Raw genomic sequence first — 25,633 nt, 5'->3', positions numbered from 1 at the left:
CCTTAGGTGCCACCCTGTGCCTCTCCCTGGCCCTAAGAAGCAGTGTCATCACCCACGTTCACAAACCAAACAAAAGTGAGGGCAGGGTCTCCAAGCACAGAGGGTGAGTAACTGGTCCCAGACTCAATGGCATTCTTCAGTGTAGTATTGCCCACAGGCCACCACCAGGCAGTACCTGAGGCCCCCAAGCCCACCTGCCTTTATTCTGGCCTTCACTGTGGACAGACTCCAAACCTACCTCAAGACTATACCATTTGTGGAGTTCCATCCATCTTTTCCCTAATGTGAAGCAGAGACTGGCTGGAAATATGGCTCAGCACTTAAGAGAGGGGCAGAGAGTGTCCAGTGTTGACACAGAAGAATAAGACTAGAGCAGAGTTCACTAGCTCCTTATTCTAAATGGACCTGCTGATCCTGACCAACTGGACTCTCCTGACTGGGCTCCTTAATTCCCAGTGCAGACCGAGCAAAACAGATACCAATTCCATGCCCATCCTGGCCAACAGCCTCCCCCCAGCGTCCATTCAGCTGGCTCCTGGCCGGCCCCCACATGCGTGCGCGCACGCACACACTCACACACACACACCTCCAGCCTCGCAAATGCCAGCCTCTCTCTGGTTCTCCTCTCTTCATGCCAGCTGGGAGAGAGACAGCAGGGGCCTCCCCCGGGCGCCACGGAGGAAGAGCTGGGTTTACACACATTCTGGTGGCCCCAGAAGGCGGCCCACGGACAGGTGGGAGAAGTGCGTGTTTTGAGGGGGAAGAATTTGGCTCAGGCTCTACAGAAATTTGCCAGAGGTCCAAGCCACGCAACAGTGGAGTAGGCAGCCTCGGAGGGGGTGGGGAATGAGCTCCCCGTCTGTGGAGGTGTACAAGTTGCTATTCAGAGACTCGGGGCATAGGAAGGGGGTGGCTCTTGAGTCATAACAAGGGGACATCAGAGAGTGTGGCCCAATGTACCCTTGGGTTCATAATGGTTTCTAAGGACAATTTGCCCACTAAAGCCCCAGGCAGGACTGACAGCATCCACAGGCTACAAACAGTCGTTATGTTCTTTCTACTCTCCTTTCTAGCCCTGATGACCTAGGGAAGACAGGAGAGGACCCAGACAGACAGACATCCAAGCTACAGTCTCAAAATAGGCCAGAGTGTGCATGGTTAGAGCCAGGAGCCTAGCTTCTAATGCCAGCTATACCTCTATCAACCTGCGTGACCTTTGGCAAGCCACTTAGCCTCTTTGAGCTCCTATTTCTTTCAGAATAATAAAAGTATTGTCGCCATCAGGAAATGTGTAAGAGTGCAGCGTGGCTGAGATTTCTGAAGTGTGGGAAAGTATGTGTTGTGTTAATGATTACTTCCAGAACCTCTCAGCCTTTTACAGCTCGCAGCGTTGCATGTGTCTGGTATTTACTTTAATCCTTGCCAGGGCCTTAAAGAACTCCCCTGACGAGGGGAGTATCTTAGTGTGCTTCCCTTTTATAAGAGATAGGACCACACAGAGTGACACTGCCAAGTGACAGAGCTGGGACATCCTCCGGTTTGATTCTATCTTGCCTCTGGGCCTGTCTCCATTCTCTTAAATATCTCATCTTGCTTAGGAAGAAGGGAGAAAGGGTGAAGAGACCTGAGGCCAAGTGAGCATGGAAATGCAAGGTGGTATCTATGTCCCTGGAGACAAACAGCAAGGGACAGAGGACAAGAGAGGCAGCTGGGACTGTGTGCATGGCGAGGCTGCTGACAATGGGTAGAGCTGTGTGGTGCTTGGGCTGGAGACTGAGATGCAGTGAATGGCTTAATAGACCAGGGGCTGGAACACAAATATATGGAACCCTGGCGTGAGCAGTGGGAGGGGCGGACACAGACGTCATCCCTATGCCACGCAGAGCTGTGACACACAGACTTTTACAAGTACACCCCAGTGATGCAGAGGGGACAGATGGCTTCCAGGGGTGGCCTCGTGAGTAAGCCTGAAGTGTTTGGATGCTCTTGAAGGTGTCTGACAGGTGTGTGTGCGTGCGTGCATGTGTATAAAGGAATGTACTAATGATAAAAAAAAAAAAATGACCTGCTGCTGGGCCAGCGGGATGGCTCAGGGAGGTGCCAAGCCTAAGCTTGATACTCAGTATGTCCATGATAGAAATAGAGAACCAAGCCCTGCAGGCTATCCTCTGACCCCTGCATAGGTACCATGATGCACATACACACTAAAAGGAGTAAATGGATGCAAAGCCTATTTGAACACCTATTGCTGACTAGGAGGCTTTGCAGGGGCCTGAAAAATACACCAGATTGAAAAGGTCACCGTCAGGAACACTTTAGGTGCCTACTAAACACAACTGTGGCTACTATGATTATAGTCGTCAAAATCCTCTCAACCAATCCCTGAAACATGTCTTAGTCACGGGGATGGAAACATACCCCTTTTACAGATAAGGAAAATGAAGATCACTGGTGGGCAAAGCACAGGCCATGAAGCCTCGCCCTCCTCCACCCACACTGAACAGTGTCAGCGGCAGAAAACGACAGGGAGGTCTGCATTACTGAATGAATCTCGGCGAGTGCACAGGCCTATCAGTGTGGAAGCAGCCAGGACAGAACTACACCAACAGATGGAACCACAAGGGGTGGGTGGTGTGTGAGGACACACTTCTGGGAGTCCCCGTGGGGGCTGAGCGGGAGCTTGAATTGAAGGGACGGACATTATGTCTCCAGTGTCAGGCAGGCAGAGAGCCTTGTGTGGAGGACAAATGCTGGGGCCGAACGGCAGGTTCTGCAGAAGGCAGGCCAAAGCTGGCCTGCAGTGACTGTGGTCACCATCAGGTAGGAGTAGGTTTAAGAGCTTTCTGGAAGTCCATTAGTGACAGGAGAGTGACAGAGAAGGAACTTAGGTGGGAGTCACGGGCTTGGGTCAAGGCAAAGAGGATGTGCCCACCTTGTGCCCTAGTGCACACACCTATAGACCCGGAGCACAATGCTTAAGACCCAGACTGGCATGCGATTCGTGTGATATGGCAGGCAGGGGTTGGTTGGTGTGTCTGGGAAAGTGTGTAGGCGTGGGCGTGTGTGCCCAGGAGAGGAAGCAGTGCATGCCAGGAGGGCAGGTGGGCCTGAGTTCATGAACAGTGGCAGACGCTGTGCATCTCTGAGAGGAAAGACTGTCAGGCAGTGCTTTGTCAGGAGACCCGGGGGCACTCAGGGGCTCTATGCATGCTGTGTGCTCAAGTAGGGCTCCTGGAGGAGGTCCCTGAGGCAGGCAGGAGGTGGCAGTGTCTCTGGGCGGGGAGCGTGGGCGGTTTGCTGCCAAGGAGTTGTATTGTATACGCAGGTGTGTGTGCCTTGTGTAGGTGTGTGTCTGGGCGAGTGCCACCAAGTGTGTGGATCAGTGTCGGGATGTCTGTGTCACTGGCAAGGGTGGACGGAACAGAACAGAACAGAAAAGACGGAGTCTGGAGAGACACGGAGGTCCCTGGTGGCTATTCTAGAGCCCTGTCCCTTCCTCTCAGGAGCAGCTGTCATGTGGATTCAGCCAAGGAGCAGCTCCCCAGCAGCCACTGCCAGCTGATCGGTCCCGCCCACCCCTGTGCGGCTGAGGATGGACAGAGTCTGAGCACACTTCCCTTAGCAAAGGTAAGGGGCCTCCCAGCCAGACCCTACTCCCTGAGGCTACAGACAGAAGTTGCTCTGGCTCTGACATATCCATCCCTGAGCCATCCCCAGGTTTGGGGTAGCGAGCTGGGACCTGAGTAGCTGAAGCACCTACAAAGCCGAAGGCCCTCCATGTAGTTAACTGTAGCCGACCTCCCCTCCTCTCTTTTTCCTTCCTGCTCCCTTCTCTCTCTTTTTCTAGCAGAAGACGGAGGGTGTAAAGCTCTCCCACAGAAGGAACGCCCAGACACTGAGAAGGTGGACGAGAGGGAGGGGCAGGAATGACTAGAAGGTCCTTGTCTACCCCACCCACCCACAATATGTGCAAAGAACGAGGGTGCTCGAAAGCCGGAAGTAGTCAAGGGGGCTGGAGACCCAAGACCCACCCCCTCAGATTTTCTTGAGCACTGTGGAGCTGGGCACCCTTTCGCTGTGGAGCACCCATCCCTCCCATCCCTGCCAGTTCATTAAGGCCCTGGATGCCTCAAGAGGGGGTGACGGCAAAGGCAACTGGAACAGCCCAATAGCCCCCACAAATCCAATTTCACCTCCAGGAGCCCACCCAGGGTCCTTGTGGTCATACCCCCATCCCAGAGAACCCAGGCAGACTGCTCCTCCCTCTGGGGGAGAAGGCTGGAGCATGAGAAATGGTCCCCACCTCTTTGGGGTGGAGGGATAAGCCCAGGGCTCAGAAGACTCCTCTACCCTTCCAGTACTCTGTGACCAGAGCCCCACCACTGCCCTCAAGTATATTCTCAGCCAAGCAGAGCCTCCTCGGACCGGTTTCCCTCTCTGTCACCCCCAGCTTTCCCCAGCAAGCTTCTCTCCTCTCCCTCAGGCCCCCCATCTTGTCCGGCTCTTCCCAGTCACAGACTCATCTATGCCTAGAGCATCCTGGCATCTTCCCCTCTGCTCCCTCCTGATAACCTCCTCTCCCCTTGGCTCCCATCCCCCAGTAGTCTTTTCTTCAGTGGTTGCCCCCAGACCTCCCTCTCCACTTCCCAAATCTCTCTCCAGCCTGCCTCCTCTCCCACTAAGACCAGTGTTTCTCCCCTGCAGACCCTTCAGACCACAACAGCTTGCAGCTTCTCTGGTCCATCACTGCTTCCAGCTGCCAGGACCAGCATAGACTAGGACCTCCTCCCACCCCCATTTCAGAGCCCTTCTCACAGCCCTATGGATGCCCCTCCTTCAGACCCCCTTCCCCCATCGACCCTCCCTCACCACCTTGCATTCGCCCCAGCTCAGGGCCAATGCCCCTTCCACAGGGAGTCCCCCAACCTCCCCCAGCGGCTTCGCCTCCTCGCTGTCACCCAGCCAGCCCTCTCTGCTCGGCGCCCCCGCCCCCCAATCCGTCCTTTCTGCATCCGCCGCCCCCTCCGACCCGCTCCCCTCCCCCGATTGGCTCCCGCCCCCCACCCGTCTCCGCCGCAGCCCCCCCATACCTGGTTTTGGGGGCGCCAGGAGCTGAAGGGTAGGGATCCGAGCCTCGAGACGGCTGGGTCTACGGCAGGTAACAGATCCTGTGCCAGCGATATCGGCCGCCTCGCGCCTCCTGGTCCCCGCCGCGTCCCCGCCCGCCCCGCCGCGGTGCCGCTCCGAGGAGGATGCTCTGAGAGTCAGGGCGGCTGCTCCCGCCGCCGCATCCCTGCAACACCGACTGACGGCAGCATCAGCACCAGGACCCGCCCCCCAAGCACACGCATTGGGCCACGCAACACTGACGGACGAGTGGCACAGCCAATGCGAAGATGCAGAAGCCGCCAGTCCCGCGGCTCCATGACCCGCCTCCCTCCTCCGCGAGGACCCAGGCGTCCCGGCCCCAGGGCATCCGAGCCCTTTCCCACCTCTCAGGACCTTTGCCCGGACGTCCAGGCCTCTTAACCCAGCAGGTGCTCTCCCCAGGCTCGGGGTCTTGGGAATCCAGGTACCCTAGCCCCTTCTACCCTTGGTTGGGTTGTTGGATCCCACACCCACCCGCCCCTGCCGGCGGGTCCCGAAGATAGTGCCCAGGGCTGGGACAAACCAAAGGAGAGGACTGAACCCCGACTTGAGGCACCGAGAGAGCAGGACCCGAGCAGGACCTTGGCCACAGCGCCCTCTGCTGGCTGCGTCTGGGGGGCTGGCCTGGGCTACCCGAAGCCAAGGAAGCCTCTCCCACCCCAGGACTGCTAGTGGCTTTTCCAGTCGCTCGCAGAGACCCTACTGATCACTGTCTCTGTATCCGCTAGCTGGAAGCCTCCGGAACTGAAGAGCTAGGGGCTTTTCTGAGATAAGGACGAAGCTTGGGGGGTTGGTGAGATTCTAAGCTAGAGACAGTGGGGTTTCCCAGCCCAGACTCATGGGAATCCCAGAGTTTGGAACCAGCTTCCCACCCCTGTGGAAGGCTTTTCTGGGGTAGGAAAAGGCTAGTGGTGGGGTGGAAGCTACCCACACCCTGTTACTGAATACAAATCTAGTAGAATCTTCCCTTCGAGCTCCTACCCTTAGCTGTGAGTTTCAGAGTGTGGTCCTGGGGTGCAAGTCTTCTGCAGTAAGAATGTCTGCATCGCCCGTGTTTGTGTCAGAGTGTGAGGAAGGAACACCCCTCTTCATTTACTCCACCGAGAAAAGGTAGATCCGGCGCCTAGGTGTGTATACCATTAGCTAAGTTGGACACAGGGCTTCTCAATGAGGCAGTGTGCCGGCGTGGGTGTGGCCGTGGGTGTGTGGCAGACCATTTTGCCAGTTCTCTCCAGGCCCCTGATTTCTGTTACAGGGCCTGTGATCTGCACAGCTGGTAGCAGTTGGCATTTCCTTAGCCAGAGGCAATATGCAAGAACACACGTCCAACCACTAATGTATGCAGATACACATGGGGGCACACAGCCATGCACACCTATTCGTGTGTGCCCAGCGTTTCCAAGAGACACAAAGGGACACTGCAGAGATGCCCCCACCATGGTAAGTCACTACGGGGGGTGGGGGGACACACTCGATCAAGAACCTGCATACTTGTGCATACACAGGTACCTGCACACTCAAGGGCAAACACACACCCAAGTGACTCACAGGGGACCTGCCCATGGAGTCTCCCTGGTCATCTGTGGGTACTTTGCAGAGCAGTCAATTCCTGAGTTAATGAATGTGGACACTCCCCCCACCACTCCTTACAGAGGACCTCCTCTGATAGCCTGGAAGGGGATAGGAAAAGACCTAGCTGCAATTGGTATTTCCCAGGCAGTGGAAAGGAGATTCCTGAACAAGGTCCCAGACTGGGGGCCAACTCTGACCTTGGAGAGACCCTCAGGCTGCCCTGCCCCCACCACCACCACACCCCCCACCTGTCCCCGCTGGCTGCCAAGGCCAGTAGTGGCGGCAGAACAAGAACTGCTGAGTCAGGGCCTCTCTGACCGCGCCCCCCCCCCCAGCCCACTGCCCCACCCATCATCTGCTGTTCCTCCTCCTGCAGGCCCCACACTCACATGTACAAACACCAAAATGCAGAGGGACAGACAAGCAGGTGCAGTGACCCAGTGACAAGGCTCAAACCCCAGGAGTCTGAGTGGGGAGGGAGGCAAGGGTGAACACCGCTCTTCTGTCCCTACCTTCAGCTTTTCCCATCAAGGGCAGGAAAGGTCGCTGGAGTCTGCTACACCTCCCTGCTACACCTCCCTGTCCCTCTCCTCTACAAGGAAGGTCTGAGATTCAGATCCCTCATGGCAGCTGGGCCCCACCACTTCAAAACACACCCCTTAAATACACAGGCTCACACCCAATGTGGCATTGGTGAGCAGCATAAAGCAGACACCCTTCTAGGCAGGTACACAAGCCAACAGGGGCATATAATAGGGAGGGAAACCCTGGCAAATGTAGGTGCAGGTCCCACACACATATGCTCAGGCACACACCATGTGAGGGCCAGACACTCTATTCTGACACATTTGAGTGACAGTGGAAAGGCAGGTACAGGTCACATCCCAGATGAGGCAGAGCTGAACACCGGGCAGCACCACACACTGGGAAGAGGCCAAGGAGGGGCTGGGGGTGGGCTGGGGAGCCGACCAGGCTGCAGGGATGGAGGCAGCGGGAGGCAGGCTGGCAGAGCAGGAGCGAGCTGCTCTTCACAACACAATCGCCGTCTGTTGTTATAGCAACTCAGCCCCCAAATCATGAAACGGATATTACAGCCTCGAGAGGGGGAAGGGGAGGAGGGGGCTGAGGACAGAAGGAGAGGCAGTGTAAGGGACTCAATAAGGGACAGGGCTGAAGCTGATCATTGTGACAGGGCAGGAGAATGAGGGGACCCAAAATAAGGACTAGAAAACCAGGGGGATTGAAGTCAAAAAGGTAGAGACAGGCAGGAATTGGAGGCTCTGGGATAGTGCACTCTTCCAAGAGATTGGAGGCCACCACCAGGCCTGCAGAATACAGTGATGTACAGGTAGGGATTTAGGGGGATTTAGGGTGCTCCTTTTCAACCCCCAGAACAACCCAACAGCTGCTGTAAGGCACCCTACAGTGTGGAAATCTGGGACGTAGCTCCCATTCTCAGCATTGCTATCTGGTACCTCCTGACCTTAGGGACATCTGGGTCAGGCTCTAGATCCTTTAGAAAACTCCCATAGACCACCCTCCTGTCCCAAAGCAGTCTTAGAAATAGCCTTGGCCTTAGTTAGTGGTGGCAAGCACCCCCCCCCCCAAGTTCTCAGTGCTGCCAACACAGAAAGGAAGAGCAAGCTGGGTTAGGAGGCCTCCGGAGCTGAGCAGGATCAATATGCATTTCCTCTGGAAGTCGCTGTCCTTCCGGCTGGCGGCAGCACCAGGCCAGGAGGCTGCATGACCAAAGATGTCAGCCCCCACCCTGAGGCACACCAGCCCCAGCCTCTGGCTGTCCCCACCCCTCCTAGCTCTGCTCCACAGCCAGTACCCTGGGCTGCCCTCTCCCTGCCATGAAGTCCTGTCAGTGTAGGATTGATCCAGGGCCTAAAAGGTTATCTGGAAGCGTCTTGCCTATGGGTTGAAAACTCTAGTTGCACCAGTACCAACAATTCTAGGGTGCACAAGCTCACTAGTCCAAGGCTCCAGTCTCCCAGATTCAGGACTCCTCACACTCTGCCCAAGAGTCTTGTGTTCTGAAGTTTTCTGCTCCTGAGACCCCATCCCCATGATCAGGTCCCAATCCATCCACCCTATGGAATTCTAGACCGCAACAGCGTAGCTAGAAGTACAGCATCAGAGGGTTTTAGGCTGATGATCCAGGTTAATTATTTGGGCCTTTTTATTCCATCTGGAAAATACAAATATTCACAGGAGTCTGTACAACCTTAGGGACGCCAGCCCTGGCCCTCTTCTCAATGCATGCCACCCTCGACCCCCACCACCCCCAGCCCCATCCTCCTGCCCCAGAATCCCTGGCTCCCTTCTCTACTCCAAGTCTTTCCTCCGAGGCAGGAATGAGTCCTTGATAGTCACAGCTGGGAAGAAAGGAAAAAAAAACAGAAGTCATGAGGATTCTCTTGTCAAATGCCCCCCTGCCCAGGCCCTTCCTATAAGCCACCCCAGCCCTCTGTGGGGCGACCCTGGTGGCAGCCTGCAAAGGGAGGACTCACCATTTTATAAGTGGATGTCAAACACTCCATCCTCCACCGTCTGCACCTCCTCCTCGCGGATCTCTGTGGGGAGGGACAGAGAGTTGTCCACTATCCCCACCCTGGGTCCCTGTGACCCAGCAACCACCTCCTAGCACAGAAGGCTCCTGTCCCTTCCTCGTCCTGGAAGCAGGCCCATCCTCCAAAAATCAATTCTCAGAATGACCAAGCGACCCCACTTTCTGAGGTTTATTCTTCGTTTCTTTCTGCTGAAGCTTTCCCCACAGCCACATCTCCGCCGGTGCAGTTTGCTTAAATGTCGATTTTGTGCGTATTACACAGTTTAGAGCCCAGCACATCTGAAGACCCACTGCAAATGGTTTTCTCTTTTCTATTTTTGAGGACTTACGCCAACCCAAATGATTGTGGTCAAATTACCTTAGACCTCAGTTTAACAGACCTCGGGAAAATAGTCATTTGGCAAACCATCACTCAGTGAACTGATCAGAACCAACAGAGACCCCCAAGAGAATCACCCAGAGGTTATGGGGGAAGAGACTTTTATAATGGGCAAGCAAAAAGAGAAATACAAATGGCTGGTGGGATGCCAACCCCCTTACAAAACAGACGCACACTCGGGGTCCTGAAGCCTCTTCAAAATTAGGGTGCACGCCTTTAATCCCAGGACTTGGGAAGCAGAGCCTCCCTCCACCCCATCCGCAGAAAGTTGGAAGTTCTTTGGACACTTTCTGGCAGTGTCACCTATCTGACCCTTCTTTATAGTCCCAGCCGGCATTCTGGGTAAGTTAATAGGCCTTTCTGGAGGCCCGCTTACCTGGGGGCCGAGAGCTGCGCCTGCCTGGGCGAGGCAGGGAAAAGCTGAAGGCCCGATGGTGGGTATGTGTGGGTGAGGGAGAGGGTGCAGAGCCCTCCAGGCTGACACTCTGGGCCCTGCGGCGACATTCCACTGACAGGCGCTCTTTGCATTGCTTGTGGCAGTTCACACCACAAGCTGAGGAAGGGAAGACAGGGAGCCCAGCAAGGGCCATGGGTCAGAAAGCTCGCCATCCCATCCTTCATGTCCGTGCTCCTTCTGTACTCCTGAGAAACCATCCCCCCCCATCAAACTACAAGCCTCCTCCCAAATTGCTTTCTTCATGTTAATTTAATACCGGACTACACCCTCTCAAAAGTTTCTTTTCCTAGGCAGCTTGGCTCACCACAGCCTCTTAAAAGATAACCCCTCATGTCAGTCAGGATGCCTCTCTGGTTACAATGTACTTCACTTCCTGGAAATCGCTGCCATCAAAATAAAAATCCCTACAGCAGTAACTCTCCCCACCACACTCCTACCACACCCCCAAAGCTTGATCCACCAATGAAGCCATTCGTTCCACCATCCATCGGTCTCTTACCTCTACATTTAAGGCCCTGCTTGTAGATGCCCAGGATCTGCAATAAAGAAGGGGGCCATGCTTGGGGGTTAGGGTTTTATAGGTCCGAAGGAGAAGGCCTGAGTTCTATGTGTTCCGCGGGTTGGCTACTGTTCCCGCATGGACCGGGTGGGCCAGCAGAAGGGCGGGGCGTGGGTCGGCAGGCCAGGTCTGGCGGGTCGGATGGAAGCGCTGCGATTCTGGGCAGTGGGGCGCTCACCAGAGCTTTGCAGTGGCGACAGGCAACCGGGCGTAGCGAGTTACTCTCCTGGAAGTTGTGTACGAAGCCCATGCGGCCTCCCAGCACCGAGCTGGAGCGCAGGAAGTAGGAAATCATCTCCTCCCTGCTGATGCAGCCATCCCTGGTGGTGGGCGTGGGGTCACCTCAACTCGGGTCCTTCCCCTGGGCAAGGGCCGGCCTCCCTAATCCCACCGGCAGAGGAAGAGGTCTCCACCCAGCTCATGACTTTGGACCTTCCGTGCAGGGAACAGCTGCTACTAACTAGTGTGGGCTTGGCCAAGTAATTTCCCAAGGGTTTCCTCCTCAGGACAATGGGGGTGTCAGCTAAAGACACTGGGAGCAGTGTGCTATGCTACACCTGCAGGACGCCTGAGAACTGGGGTTCTCAGCTGCGCCAGTGATCCGGGGGTTTCCTCCAGACCCCCACATCCCAAGTGCCCTTTTTCTTCTAGTAACATATTTTAGATGCCAGAATGTGTGTTCTGGGCTTAGATCTCAGTTTAGATCCCAGCTCTAACTGGCCATGGTAGCACATGCCTTTGATGAGAGTTCAAGGCCATCCAGGTCTATACAGTGGGTTCCAGGCTAGCCTGGACTACGTAGAGCAGCTGTCTGAACACTCCCATCCTCAGCAAGAACAAATCCGAGCTCTACCTCTCAGCCCTGTGACCTGGGGCTGACTAATCACCCGGTGCCTGAGTTTCCTTATAGCCATATGGACATAATCCTATTTCCTGTGCTTCCTGGATTGCTGAGGGTCAAAGGAGAAAATGCATATAAAATGTCCAAGCCGCTAGGTGGGTCCTCAGTCACTTCTCTTTTTTCTATTTTTTACATTTTAATTTGAGATACTCTGCCCCTGCTGTTTGTTTGCTTGTTTGGTTTTTGAGACAAGCTCTCCTTATGTAGGCTAGCTGGTCTGAAACTCCTTATGTTCCTAGCCAGGATAGAACTCACAGAGACCTGCCTGCCTCTGCCTCCCACGTGCTGAGATTAAGAGCCTGAGCCATCTTGCCTTGCTACTGTTTTGAGACACAGTCTCCAGTATCTGAGGCTGACCTCAAACTTGCTATTAGTGCCAAGACTGGCTTTGAACACTCCTGATCCTCCTGCCTAAGCCTCTCAGAATTTGGAATTACAGGCATGTGCCCCCACACCCCGCTCCTTGGTCTGTCCCTTTCACAACTGGTCCTTATTCGAAACTTTATAGTCTACGATGTGACACTAGAGAGCCTTCATCTCAATGGGACACCTAGTGATTTATAAGACAAATACTAAAATATAGACTTTATATGACATATGCGACCTGCATGAAAACCACGTTCTCCCAGGATGAGGCACAGACGAGCACATAAAACCATGAAAGGAAGATTTGAGAATCGTTCCATGACCTTGAACGGGGCCTTTCTACACACCATACAAATCCAAAAAAAGCCACCAAAGGAAAGGTTGACATATCAAACACACAAAGCTTTAAAAAAAATTTTTTTTATATGGAAAAAAGACAACATCAGTGACAGACGGGGAGAAAATATTTGCAAACATACTCAACAGCAAGGGGTTAACATCCATTAGTACAGATTCTAAAAATCAATGAGAAGAAGACGCACAAACCCAGCAGGATGACAGACAAAGAATATGAACAATTAACAGAAGAAGTATAAGTGGCCAATAAACATATGAATAGATAGTCCCCGATCGAACTGAAGAAATGCAAATTAACAAGGACACCATTTTCCAACTCAACTGGCAAAACTGCAAGGCTTATTATTATAGCCGCTGCTCTTGGCGAGGAGTCTGAGACACAGGCACTTGGGCACGGCTGATGGGGTGCAAGCTGGCACAACCTCCTCCGAGGCCAGGTTGGCAGTCTCTCCCTCCTAACTCAGAATGTGACCTGCTCTGGATCCAGAGATCCCACTTCTAGGAATTTCTCCTCCAGAAACATTGGCCCAAAGGAGTGGCTACAAAGACTTCCCCAGCAGCAGGGCAGATAAATACAGCGAAGCTCTGGCCAGGTCTACAAGTACATCAGTTGGAGGAGGCACAGGTGAAGGGCGGCCAGCCACACGATGCAGTCCTCTAAAGGATGCCACGGCCCAGTGGCAGAGTGCTTTCCTGAAACATGTAAGCCCTAGTCTCCATACCCAGAACCATAAATAAATAAATAAACAAACAAACAAACAAATACTACACACCTACATGAATCCACATAGAAGATGCTTGTGATATAACAGAAAGCAAACATAAGAACAGGCCTGGGATGCGGTTCAGGGATAAAAGTGTTTGCCTGGTATGCAGAGGCCCTGGGCTCAGTACCCTGCGCAGAACTAAACTAAAAACTGGGCTGTGATGCTCATCCCTGGAATCCCACCATCTTGGTGGCTAAGGCTGGAAGGCCAGCCTGGGCTACATAGTAACCTCCCAGCCAGTGTAGGCTAGAGTGAGGCCCTGTCTCCAAAAGAAATGAAGTAAATAAAGAATAATAATAGAACTGACCAACAGGTGTTTTTGTTTTGTTTTGTGTTTTGCAAGAGATAGGAATCTATCTCCACGCTCAGCCTGGTACCTGCCACTGATCCCCAGCCGAGGTAAATGGCCTCCTCTCTCCTTACAAGCCCAATACTGGCGTCTGCTGGCCAATCAGTGGTCCGAGTTTACATAAGGTTGAATCTTAGGGCAGAGGCTCCCTGAAGCTACAGCCTCCAGGTTTATCCCACTGAATAAGCCCAAAAAGGTAAAAAAAATAAATAAAAAGCCAGGCGTGGTGGAGCACGCCTTTAATCCCAGGACTTGGGAGGCAGAGGCAGGCGGATTTCTGAGTTCAAGGCCAGCCTGGTCTACTGAGTGAGTTCCGGAGGACAGCCAGGGCTACACAGAGAAACCCTGTCTTGAAAAACAAACAAACAAACAAAAACAAAAAAAAATAAATAAAATAAAAAACCACCCACCGGTCCAAGAAGGAAACTTCTGCTACAGTCTAGCAGAAGCCACAAAGCCACCAGCAGGAACAGATCCACCCATGCGTGAATCCTGTTTGTCAACAAAACTCACTTCAGACCAAATCTACATCCATTTTACATGGATGCCAAAAAGGATGGAGGCAGCCAGGCATGGTGGCCTACGCCTGTGATCCCTGCGCTAGGAAAAACGAGGGAAGAGCGCTTTGAGTTTGAGGCCAGCCTGAGGTATATTCTGAGTTCACCTAGCCTGGGCTACGTAATGAGGAAAGGAACATACTTATGCTTACTTTTCCGGTGGGGGTCAGGGGAGGGTGCTGAGACAGGCTATCTATGTAGAACAGGCTATCCTCCAAGTCTACCTGCCTCTGCCCCGCCCCCCACCAGTGTTGGCAAAGATTACTGCACCCCTGCCCTGCTTTTATTTTTCTTTCTTTTTTTAATCTTCGCTTACTTTAAACACTTTGTTCATTTATTTTATTACCTGGATCTTGTTCTTACATAAATTTTTGTAATAATAATAAACTTTTTTTTTTCCAGATCAAGCCCATGTAGCCCAGGCTACCTTTAAGTCTGCTATGGAATTGAAAGTGACCTGGAGCTTCCGGTCCTTTCTACCTCCCCGGTGCCGGGATGGCAGGAGCATGTCCACCTGCGCATTAGTCAGGGTTAGGAATAAAACCCAGGGCTTCAAGCATGCTTGGCAGATGCTCTGCCAACTGAGACACAGCCCCAGTCCCCAAACCACATAGTTTGGAAATACAGGTCACATTTAAAAGTAAATCAACCTGGGATGGACGGTAAATTTTGCCTGGGTTTTTGTCATCTCAGCAAAATATGGGGCATAGACATGGTTACAGAGGGCACATTCAACCTGCTTCAGAGATCCAGATGTTTTCCAGCCTGTCTGTGTGTGAGCTGTGGATAAGCAACTGGGTGCTGCTAATCACGGCCTTTATCTGTTCATTAAAGCCAGCTACCCAGAGGCTCGACTTGCCCACACTCTTGGCAGCTATGGGCTCTACAAATAAAAGTGTTCCCTTTGCCAGGCTCAGGTGGGGCTCCCCCATCTGTCCAAACTACCAAAGTGACACTATCCCTCTAGGACTGGCAGCTCCCCTCCACCCCAACACATCACAGCCACATGGGCAGCTTCCCAAGCAAGGCCTCGCTCTCTGCACACACAGAGCCCAAGGGGAAGTAGATTGATGTCTTCCCTCCACCCCAACCCCCGGGCCCTTGTCCTCCTCACTGGTTCTGGTCCAGGTCCCCAAAGGCGCTGAGATAAGGGAAGTTGCCCCGGATGATCTGAAACTCCTCCTGGGAGATGTGACCGTCCCCATCCACGTCAAAGTTCCGGAACACGGACTACAGAGGAACACAGGAGTCCAGGAGAGGGGAGAGTTAAAAGGAACCTCCGAGCCCAGTCTATATTATAAAGAGTATCAGAGATGTCTCCCATGCTCCTTTTTGGTCCTGTCTCCCCAGCCCATAATGCAGCTAGCTTGCCTGGGGTGGTGCCTGCTGGGGATGATTAGCACTGGCATTAACAGTGGCTCCCAGGGCAAGGCTCTGGGAAACCAGCATCACACACCCCTATTTCCAGCAGATTCCCTCGGCCTCCAAGCTTCTCACCTCCACCATCTTCTCAATGTGCTCCACCACCAAGGCTTGATCCAGCTTAGGCTTGGCAACTGAGGTCCACTCTTCCAACACAGGGGGCCGGGGAGGCGGGGTGCAGCTGGTGGGGCTGGTTGGCTGTGGAAGAGGTTTAGGTCTGAGCCAGGGCCAGAGCAGGAATGAATCTAAGGCTCTCAAATGGAAAGAGAGTCTGCCCAAAGCCAACCCCACCCCCAGCATTCCACTGTCAGGCAAGTGTAGTGGGTGGGGCTTTGTCTTTGCATCCTAGGATCCTAAAGTGCAGTGACCAGGGATGGATGACGGGAAGGGGCTCCCTTTTTTTTTTTTTTTTGGTTTTTTGTGTGTGTGTTTTTTACGAGACAGGGTTTCTCTGTGTAGTCCTGGCTGTCCTGGAACTCACTTTGTAGACCAGACTGGCCTGGAACTCAGAAATCCGCCTGCCTCTGCCTCCCGAGTGCTGGGATTAAAGGCGTGCGCCACCACGCCCGACGGGAAGGGGCTCCCTTACCGACGACTTGGAGCGTGGTTCTCGCTGCAGGGAAAGCTGGTACAACTCATCCTCCGTCTGATACTGATCCAGGGACACCTGCGCGACACATAGGTCTGCTCACACCCTCTGATCCCCGCTCCTCTCTCACACAGAAGTCACAGACTCAGGGCCACAGGACTACCAGTCTGCCCAGAGCCTGATGTGAAAGCTAGAATCAGGACAAAGGCCAGCTAGAAAACACCTGCAACCACTTCCGTGCCAGCCGCCCACAGAGCCAACTTTAAACACAACTCATTGCCAAAATATCAGCCAAAACGCAGCATCAGAACCTGGCCTAAAGACCTCCATGAGTTCAAGGTTAGCCTAGGCTCCCTAGTAGGTCTGAGCCACCGGGCTACCAAGTGAGATACTGTCTCAAAATCAAAACGAGTAAATACTAAAAAAGTCTCACTCAGGGCTGGAAAGGTGGCTCAGCAGTTAAAAGCATTGACTGCTCTTCCAGAGGCCCTGAGTTCAATTCCCAGCAACCACATGGTGGCTCACAACCATCTGTTAGGATCTGATGCCTTTTTCTGGTGTATCTGAAGACAGCTACAGTGTACTCATATAAATGAAATAAATAAATCTTTTAAAAACAAGAAAGAAAGAAATCACCCATGGCACCTACAAATCCAAAGGTTAGTCCTGCCTTTCAAATATAATCCACTGCCAGGAGCAAGGACCCAGGCCCAGCCTCAGACCAAGCCTATGAACCACGTTAACAGCCTCCTGAGATCAGACCCTAAGCCCATGTCTCAGCCCAACCTTGAAATCACATCAGAGTCCAGAGCAAGCCCCAAACAGAGCCCAAGGGAAACCTCAGAACCCAGCAAGCACACAGCCACAGCAGATACAAATGCAGCCGTGCTGCCCAGCCCAGCCCCTCACCGTAAGCAGGCTCAGCAAGTCGGGGTTGGCTTGTACGGGTGGGCGAAGGCTGGTCACCATGGCCAACTCCTCCAGAATGCAGAAAAGCTGCCTCATCTTGGCTCCATTGAGCCGGGTCCGACCTGGGTCCAGCCAGTCAGGCAGAGCCAGCTGCAGAGCCACTAGATCCTTGAGGTGCACTCCCAGGATGGGAAAGCGGAAGCCCACGCAGGCCGCCAGCCTGCGCCTGTAGTTGCTGTAGTTGCCGGTAGCTGTCACTAGTTCTGTCAGACCTTCCCAGAGCTGGGGTAAGAGGGGGGGAAAGGCAGAGTGTTACTCACCTACACCACTCAACCATCCTCCCACTTCAGCCCTGGAACTGTGGGAAGGGATGGGGGACAAGGCCAAAGATAGGCAAGAAGGTCAAATCCTCCCTATCAGCTCCCGACACTGCTCTCTCAAACTCCAGGGGTCAAAGCTCACAGGTCGTGAGTCCAAGAAAACAACCAAGACCAGCTACCATGCATACATATACGCACTAGGAATGAACACAGGTTATCAACATGTAAACACCAGCCTACTGATCAAGAAGGATGTTATTAGGCAGGGTGTTTGGTGATGGCAAACACTGGGAAAAAAGCTTAAGCTGAGCCTGGTCACATAAGCCCAAAATCCCAGCAGTGGGGAGGCAGACGCAGGAGGATAACTATAAGTTCAAAACCCGCCCCATCTTCATAGTGAGTACCGAGCTAGCCAAGATTTTACACAGCAAAACCTTGTCTCAAAAAGTGGTTGGGCAGCCAGGCGTGGTAGCATACACCTTTAATCCCAGCACTCGGGAGGCAGAGGTAGGTGGATTTCTGATGGGAGGAGGCCAGCCTGGCCTACAAAGTGAGTTCCAGGACAGCCAGGGCTACACAGTGATACCCGAATCTAAAAGAGAGAGAAAAATAAAGAAAAAGAGAGAGAGGAAGAAGGGAGAGAGGAATGGAGGGAAGGAAGGAAGGGGGGAGGGAGGAATGAAGGGAGGAAGCTAGCAAAATGACCGAGTGGGTAAAGCCTTGCTATCAAGCTTGAAGACCTAGTTCAGCCTCCAGGGTCCTCATCACAAAAGGAAAAAAACAGACTCTTGCACGTTGTCCTCTGAGCTCCACACAAGAACTGTGGTATGGGCACATGTACACACCCATTATGGGCACATATACACACACTAAATAAGTTAATTTATAAACAAGAAAACCTTCCAATGTTCCACAATACAGCAAATACTAAATTAGGACAGACTTACAATAACACTCAACAACAACAAAAAAGATCACCACACGACAGGATGGGAAGCTCCTCCCATCACGTGGAGTGGGAAGCTCCTCCCATCATTCATGCTCCTCCCACCCACACTGAATGAGACCATCTGAGACAGAAAATCCTGCGTGTATCTACTCGGAGGACGGCGGAAATGGAGAACAAAAAGCCCCCCGAGTTTTGTTCTGGGGTACACACACAATAAAGCTAGGGAGAAAAGGAGAGTTCGCATCCCGGAGGTTTTGACCCTGAGCCCTGCTGCTTGGGCAGAGGTCACGAATCATCCTTTAAGACTCAGCAGCTGGGCATGGTGGCGCATGCCTTTAATCCCAGCACTCGGGAGGCAGAGGCAGGCGGATTTCTGAGTTCGAGGCCAGCCTGGTCTACAAAGTGAGTTCCAGGACAGCCAGGGCTGCNNAGAGAAACCCTGTCTCGAAAAACCAAAAAAAAAAAAAAAAAGACTCAGCAATGTTTTTTAAACTTCTGGATTTGAAAAGGGTAAGATGGAGTTCAGAGGAAGACAGTAAATGTCACGCTTCGGTCTCTTGCATGCACCTGTGAACAACATACATTATACAAACACACATACAATAAAATAAAAAGAAGAAATTAGTCTTGGGACCAAGCAGGCCTGGGAGCCACCACGGACACTTGCATTGTACAGCTAGAGACCTTGCTCCTCACTTCACGTCTCAGTTTCCTTAACTGTGAGGCAAGAACAGTCAAGCCTAGACCTCAGCACTGCACTGGGAAGTCCGCAGCTGTGAAGCACAGGCCCCTCCCGAAGCCAGTCACCTTGATGGTGTCAGGGCTGACGTGGCTGTGGGTCTCCTTGAGGCGTGAGATGGAGCTGTGGCTCAGGCCTCCCACGACGGCCATCAGCGTGTTGAAGTTCTGCAGCTGCAGTAGCTTCTGGAAGGCAAATAGAGAGGGGGAGGCAACACGTCACCCAGCAGCCCTTAGGAGAGACGGGGCGGGGCTTGATAGACATGCGGACGCTGGGCACACGGAAAAGGTGGGCACCTCTGCCACATGCACGAAGTGCGTGATGACCAGCGCCCGCTGCGTGGCTGTGGGCTTGCTGAGGATCATGAGTTGGACCCACTGAGAGACACTGTTGAAGAGGGAGATGAATCGCTCCAGGACCGGGTTGTCTACGGTGCAGCCATGAGTCACAAAGCTGTGGTAGTCTTGGAACTGGGGACAAGTGGGGTTGGCCTGAGCACCCTGTTGGCCTCTCCCATCACTGTCCGCCTTGCTCACCCTCCCTCTGTCATTTGATGAAACCATCCCTGGGAGCCAACCCCCCCACCCAGTCTTAGCCCTTCCTGGAATCCCCTTCCCCTTCTCAGCCCACACTGCACCCCGACCACAAGCCTTCAGGCCACACCAGGATCTTGCAGAAGGAACGATACTCCAGGTAGGTAAGATGTTCTGCCAGCTCCATAGGCTCCAAGTGATCAAACAACAGGGACATCTTGCGCTTTTTCTGTTCCACAGGGTTCCGCTGGGTCACCTGCCGCTTCCATTTGTAGGTAGGGCTGGGGGAGCAGGGGTAGTGAGCCCTGTGCTGGAGATGTCCCCTGCTTCCTGTGACCCCACTCTCACTCAGACATGCCACTCAAACTGACTTGAGACCCAAACAGCAGGAGCCAATATCCTAAGCAGTAACATCCCCGGGTCCCAGCAACTCCCTCAAGTGTCCCCTTCACCACGAGCTCAACACACACTGATGGACAACGTACTCTGTGCCAGGCGCTGTGCTAGGCGCTGGGGTACAGAGATGAGCAAGACACGGTGCCTGCCCTCGAGGAGCTCACAATCTAATGGGGGAGACAGACACAGAAACACACTGTCACCAAACAGGAGTCTGCCCAGAGCATCTGGGGGCGGGGGAGGGGTAAGGCAAGAATGGCAAATTCTGCTCTGCAAGAGGGGAGCACCCTCGCTGAGCAGGGACTTCACACTTGTGCTGAGTCTGGTGAGAATGGAGGAGACATGGCAACAAGAGGGAGCACCATGGAGAGGAAGGATGCAGGACAGACAATGGCGAGCAGACCCCAGGAGCCGCAGTATGAAGTGTGCGGGAGACAGGGCAGGAATGTCAGGCTGGCCTGGCATCACAAAGGGCCCTAATAGCTGGACGAGTGTTCTGAAGGAGCCAGGGGGCCATGGGAGGTTTTAAAGCAAGAGAGTGACATGACCCTCACTCATTCAATTGAACAGACATTTATTAAGCACATATGGTGTAGCATGCGTAGTGCCCCTCAAGCTCCGCCCCCACGCACACACTCTCGATGTCGATGAGGCTGCTGTGCCTGCGGTTCCCTTCTTGGTCTAACAGAGCCTTCAGCTCCTTGATTTGTTCAGCCAGCTCTGGGTTCAAGTCAAACTCTGCTGGAAAGGCTGAGATCCAGTACCTGGTGGAGAGGCAGGCACAGTAAAAGTCCTCTAAGGTGACCTTTCCTTCACCCACCATCCCCAAGCGGACAGGGGAAAAAACTACATACAGGATGGTGCTCACCCGCAGAGGGAAAGCATCCCAGGATGCAGTGTGCTGTGGTGAAATGCAGCCATTCCCACCCCACCCCTTCATCCCAGACCTCTGCTTCTCCATCCACAACCCCAGCAGAAACAACAGCAAGCAGGACACACCGAGGCCAGCAGCACACATGGACAGTGTTCCCCGGTAAACCCACGTGGTAGGTCCCCTCAATGCTGTCTGTCCACTCCTACAGCCTACATGAAGCTTCGAAAGGGTAGCAAGAGGAGGAGCCAGGGCCCAGACTCACCTGACCAAGTGACACGTTTTCATCTGTAGAGAACTGGAGTTGTCCTTCCGGGATTGCTGATAGGTAATGGAGGGTTAAGGGCAACAGACTGGAACCTGTGGTTAGGAAGAGGGGCGGAAGCGCACCCAAGGGAAGGGACCTGGGCTCTGATGCATGGGATGCTTTGAACCCAGGAGAATGCATGGGGAGAGGGGGAACGGATATATCAACTCTGGGGGCAGGCAGTATTGATGGAGGCAGAGGGTTGGATTTCACCATAGATGGAGAGGAGGCCCTGGGGCAGAGCAGGGGCTGATCCAAGATGTTAGGGGAGAATGAGGCCAAGGCCTAGATAACAGAAGAGCCCAAGTCCTCAGTTAGGAACAGGGCAAAGCCTAGGTCCTAGAGGAAGACTGGTCAGTGTCTGAATTGTGTGCTATAGGTAGGGTCTGCACTCTAGGTTCGAAGGTCTTGAGCAAGCCAAGCAGAATGGACTCGTGGATAATAGAGCCTGAGCCATGTCCCATCAAGGATATACCTGGAGCAGTTTCGAAGCCAGCTGAGAGGAAGGTATGTACCAGGGGTGCATCATGAGAAACATGCGCACTAGTTGTGGATCTCGCACTTTTCCGGAGTCATCTGCTCCAAAAGGCCAAAAGAAGCCAGCTGACCCTTGGTCTGGAGGCGCAGATGCCTAAGCCTAGTCTGCAGTCTGGTGACAGGTCCCTGGGTCTGCACTCCGGACCTCACCCACCTACTGCATTTCCCAACACTCCAAAGCCAGGAGTGAAAATTGAGAAATAAGTCTGGGTGGATGAGGGGTACCACAGGATCCAGAGGCTGGAGGAGGAGAGCTTGGACCAAGCCCGTCGTCCGGAGGGGAACCAGCTGGAGCGGAAGGAGCCTGGGTTCCCCGGGGTCAAGAATCCAGAGGTCATTTCCTGAGTGTTGGGGGAAGGGGCACCCCTTTCACCCGATAAACCAACCCCCATCTGCCGGAAACAGTTCCCAGGCTAGAGATAGAGAGTTCCTCCGGATCCCCCAGGGAGACAGATAATGCCCCTCCCAGGTCAGTGTTGGGACCCCGGGGCCCCTTCCTTGACTCTGGACAAGGGGTACATTGGGGCACTTCTCTGCAAAATCAAGGAGCTTTTCTTAAGAAGACTTCAAAATAGGAGCCTGGGTAGGTTCTGGCCTGGAGTCTGGTTCAGGGTCCAGCTGGGTGTGACCCCTCGTGCTGCATGCAACTCACCAAAGGCTTCGATGCAACCACGGAGCAGCTCCTCCACGGTGCAGCCCTTGTCCAGGTCCAGAGTGCTCGCCATGGCTGCCGGTGCCAGTAGGCTAGACCCAAGCTACACTCTCAGAGCCTCCCACGGTGCTCAATTCGGACCCCTGTCCTGGGAGAAGTGGGAGTCAGCAGAGGCGCGGGAGGTGGGGGGAGCGGCTTGGCGCGCAGGAACGGGGCGGAGTGGGCACGCCCCCTGCTGGGCAGGGGCGGAGTTGCCTGCCGTTGCCCCTCTAGGGTTAAACGGTCCTGCCCCGGGATGGTGCAACTCGCTAGTTGGGAAATGGACTAGCTGAGAGGCTTCCGGCCCACCCGCGGAGTCGCGGGAGGTTAGAAGGGTTCTACGAGAATAAGGGACGAGCCAGGACCCCAGGGGTTAGTTAGTGCCCCAAGCCTCCTGGCGGGCCCTCCTCTCCTTGCATTTGCTCCCCACAGGCACCTGCAACACCCCACAGCTTGACTCTGCACTCCTCCCGCTTCCCCTCCCTTCACAGCCTCCCTTCCCCCGCAGGGTTATTTTGGGAACCCAGTGCCTGAGGGGACCTCGGAGGAATTTCTCCCTGGGATGGAAGGAGGGAGGAGGGAACCCAGGAGTCCTGCCTACATCAGCCCCCCCTCCTGGGCTCCCCGAGTGGGAGGCGGGGCCGTAGCATCCCCCAGGGGCCTGCCCTTGGGGAGGAGGGCTAGAGAGAACATTCCTGGGGCGGGGGTTGGGGGTAACCCACTGCGGTTGGGAGATGTCAGTGGGAAGCCAAAGCCTGGGAACCGCGGACTCCCAACCCACAAGTACTAAGGTCCCAGGAGTCCGGTCCTAGCCCTTCCAGGATTGCCATATATCTTCCCAACCTGGGCTCCCGCCTTCCCACCCACCCTGCTGCATAGTTAAATTGTGCGTGAGAGCACCGAGTAGGGAGCCCAGAAGGGGCCGCTAGCGCCATGGCCTGCATGACACCATTAATAATCCTGGTCATCAGTGGGGACTATAAAAGCACCCATGCAGGAACAAACACCTATTCTCTAGACTAGGTATTTGCCGAAGGCCAATGACCTACATTAAGTGCAAGAAGACCCTTTTCACACACACCAGGGTCATAGCCACCTCCCGTCCTAATCACACACAATGGCACCCACATCCCATGCACACCTGCAATGAAACTCCTCAGCCACACGTACCCAAGTCCTTTACTTCAAAATGCAAACCTGAGTGCAATTCACCTCCCAGATCTTCTGTTCACTTGAACCAGCTCAGCCTCTGATCTCTCGATCACAGTAGCTCTGACATCTGAACACGTGTGCACACACGCAAAGACAGTGCATCTCCACGCATGTACACTCCCACACGCATCCACATAGCCCCTGGTTGCGCACACACCCATTCTGCCGCCCCTCCCCCCTCAACCAGGCTCCAGGGCACGCAGCCCCAAAGCCTGGGGTTCTTTACATTCCTGGACCTCGCCAAAACCTTTCCCCAAGGAAAGGGACCTCGCCCTTACACAGACGCCCCTACATTAAGGAATCCTCCCGAGGACTTCTCAGAGTCGTTCCCTCCTGACTGTTGCTTCCTTGCTGGGTGACCTTGAGAATCATTTAGTCTCTCTGAACCTCAATTTTCCCATCTGTCAAATGGGGACTTGCAGGGAAGAGCCTGGTAGATACGTTTCAGGCGAGCACCGGAATACCTCGAACGCCCCCCACCTGCGGGTGGCTCTAAGTGCCTTATCCCCTCCGCAAGCTCTGTCCCACCCAGGACCGCAGATTCCCCACCCACCCGCAGTCCCCGCCAGCCTGCGCCTAGGAGATCCCTAGGGGCCGCACCCTCTGTGTCCCACGCCCCACCCGCGCGCGTACTCGCTCACTCACTCTTGGGACCCGCAGCGCGGACCCCGAACCCTGCCCGGCCCGCGCCACCTCCGTGCGCTCCCGCCCGCCGGCCTCGCTGCGGCTGCAGCTCCCGCCCGCTCTCCGCGCCGCGGCCCAGCGCCCTGCCGCCCCGCCCCGCCCCCTCCCCGCCCCTGCACCCCGCGCCGCGCCTCCTCCACGGGGGACTCCCCCTCTCGCCCCGCGCGCGCCGGGCCCTGAAAGCAGATTAACCCCTCCCCTGCCGCCCCAGAGAGCTTAACCGCGGGCGGGGGGCTGCGCCACGGTTGGCGTGGGGACCGCGTGCAGCAGCCCTCCCCCACCGCGACACCCCCGGGCTCTGCGCCCCGCCTGGGTGTCGCACGGAGGAAGCCGGGAGGGGCAGGAAGCGGACTGCGGTGGGGAAGGGGCGCCCCGCCCAGCCCCCCGGTCCGGGTTCCTGTTTTCGAGACAAACCGTTCCCACGGGGTTCACCCTGCCCGGGCCCGGGCGTCTTCCTGCGGGCGGCGGAGGCCCGGGCGTGGTGGAGGTCGCGGGCGTGGGGCTGCGGGTCCTTGCGATGGCCTGGGGGAGGGGCTGGGACAGAATGCGAGCTGGTTTTGGTCCAGTGGAGCCTCAAAAAGCGAGGAATGAATGAACGAACACGCGGCTCCCTGAGAACCCAGGTTCGTTGTCTAGAGATGGGGCGAGGGACACCCCACTGGGCAAGAGAGAAAGAGGCGTCTATAAATTGGGTAGGTGCTTTGCAGTTTCGGAACTGGAAGCCTTGGATGCATGGGCCGAGACGAGGAACTTGGGAGGGGCAGCCACAAGCAGTTATGTCCCTCACACGTTAGCCTAGGGATAGGTAACAGTTTCCGGCCGTTTAGACTCACTATGAAACCCAGGGCCGCAAAACCCCTTCCGAGGATTGCCCCTCCTTGCCTTGGGCGAGGGAAGCAGTCCTCTGCACTTCAATCTTGGTTTATGTGAGGCTCAGAAGAGGCCCCTTATAGACCTCAGTTTCTCCAGAACCGGGAATATACCACTGTTCTCACCTAAACGGTCTGCGAATGCCCTAAGCCCTAACACTCCCCTGGTTTTGAATTTATTTTAGCCACCTGCTAAGAGACCCTAAAACGCCGCAGTGGGGCGGGGCTAGGGGCGGAGCCAAGAAGGCGCCAAGCCTCCTCTAGACCCTCCCCAGACAGCGGGGAAGCTCCGTAGTCCGGGAGGATTCGGCCGGAGTACCGACTCCCTAACCCGGTGGGCCCCACCCAGACAGACGCCCCGCCCCCGACCAACTAAGCTGGCCGCTGACCTAGTATGGACACAGCGCTGGGAAGAGAGGCGTGGAGGGCGACACCGGAAAAGGGACTGAGTCCCAGACACCGCCTATGGGCCGCCCCTCTCTCCCCACAGAGGATGCACCTGCCGCGGTGTGTGTGTGGGGGGGGGGGGGGGGGCGGGGGGGGGGGGGGTGGCAGTAAGGAGATGATTGCGCAGCAGCTGTTAAGCTCTCCAAGAGCTAAAAATATTTTGCAACAGAG

The 25,633-nt window shown here is 54.7% G+C and overlaps 2 protein-coding genes across 34 annotated transcripts in view; both read right to left on the bottom strand.

Moving 5' to 3' along the window:
• Nrxn2 (neurexin 2) overlaps nt 1–5,325 on the bottom strand; it is a 118,451-nt gene extending 113,126 nt beyond the window's left edge. For 17 of the 23 annotated variants that reach the window (XM_029472631.1, XM_029472646.1, XM_029472639.1 and 14 more), the window contains exon 1: nt 5,091–5,277. The gene's annotated coding sequence lies outside the window, so the exon portion shown is untranslated. Of the gene's footprint in view, nt 1–5,090 lie in introns of all 23 variants that reach the window. The other 6 variants (XM_021151512.2, XM_021151513.2, XM_021151515.2 and 3 more) reach the window with 3 other exon arrangements.
• A 3,553-nt stretch (nt 5,326–8,878) lies between these two features.
• On the bottom strand, nt 8,879–24,696 carry Rasgrp2 (RAS guanyl releasing protein 2). Of its 11 annotated transcripts, none has more exons than XM_029472760.1 (17): nt 23,421–23,938; nt 22,212–22,354; nt 21,496–21,598; nt 20,981–21,043; nt 20,477–20,608; nt 19,579–19,729; nt 19,212–19,385; nt 18,984–19,100; nt 16,908–17,189; nt 15,999–16,076; nt 15,485–15,607; nt 15,102–15,217; nt 10,869–11,010; nt 10,631–10,667; nt 10,051–10,227; nt 9,237–9,299; nt 8,879–9,101 (listed from the first exon to the last, which is right to left on the bottom strand). In XM_029472760.1, the coding sequence occupies exons 2-16, from the start codon at nt 22,282–22,284 to the stop codon at nt 9,241–9,243; spliced, it is 1,827 nt and encodes a 608-aa protein (XP_029328620.1). In that variant the 5' UTR covers nt 22,285–22,354; nt 23,421–23,938; the 3' UTR covers nt 8,879–9,101; nt 9,237–9,240. The 11 variants fall into 11 exon arrangements, with proteins under 11 accessions (XP_029328620.1, XP_029328615.1, XP_029328621.1 ...); XM_029472755.1 differs by lacking the exon at nt 23,421–23,938 and adding an exon at nt 24,561–24,696 and having other exon boundaries at nt 8,885–9,101; XM_029472761.1 differs by lacking the exon at nt 23,421–23,938 and adding an exon at nt 24,561–24,628 and having other exon boundaries at nt 8,885–9,101; nt 22,212–22,359.
• Between the last annotated feature and the right edge of the window lie 937 nt (nt 24,697–25,633).

This window comes from Mus caroli, chromosome 19 (assembly GCF_900094665.2).
Source record: "Mus caroli chromosome 19, CAROLI_EIJ_v1.1, whole genome shotgun sequence".
Taxonomy (NCBI): Eukaryota; Metazoa; Chordata; class Mammalia; order Rodentia; family Muridae; genus Mus; species Mus caroli.
This window is presented reverse-complemented; position numbering and strand designations above follow the sequence as displayed.

Bases quoted from the DNA above. Each gene is read 5' to 3' on its own strand.
- Rasgrp2 (XM_029472755.1), bottom strand. From the start codon at position 22,284: ATGGCGAGCACTCTGGACCTGGACAAGGGCTGCACCGTGGAGGAGCTG. The intron at 19,101-19,211 runs GTGCCCACCTTT...TTTGCCTTCCAG, and splicing joins ACTTCGTGCATGTGGCAGAG to AAGCTACTGCAGCTGCAGAA. The intron at 10,228-10,630 runs GTAAGAGACCGA...TCCCTTCCTCAG, and splicing joins GCAGGGCCTTAAATGTAGAG to CTTGTGGTGTGAACTGCCAC.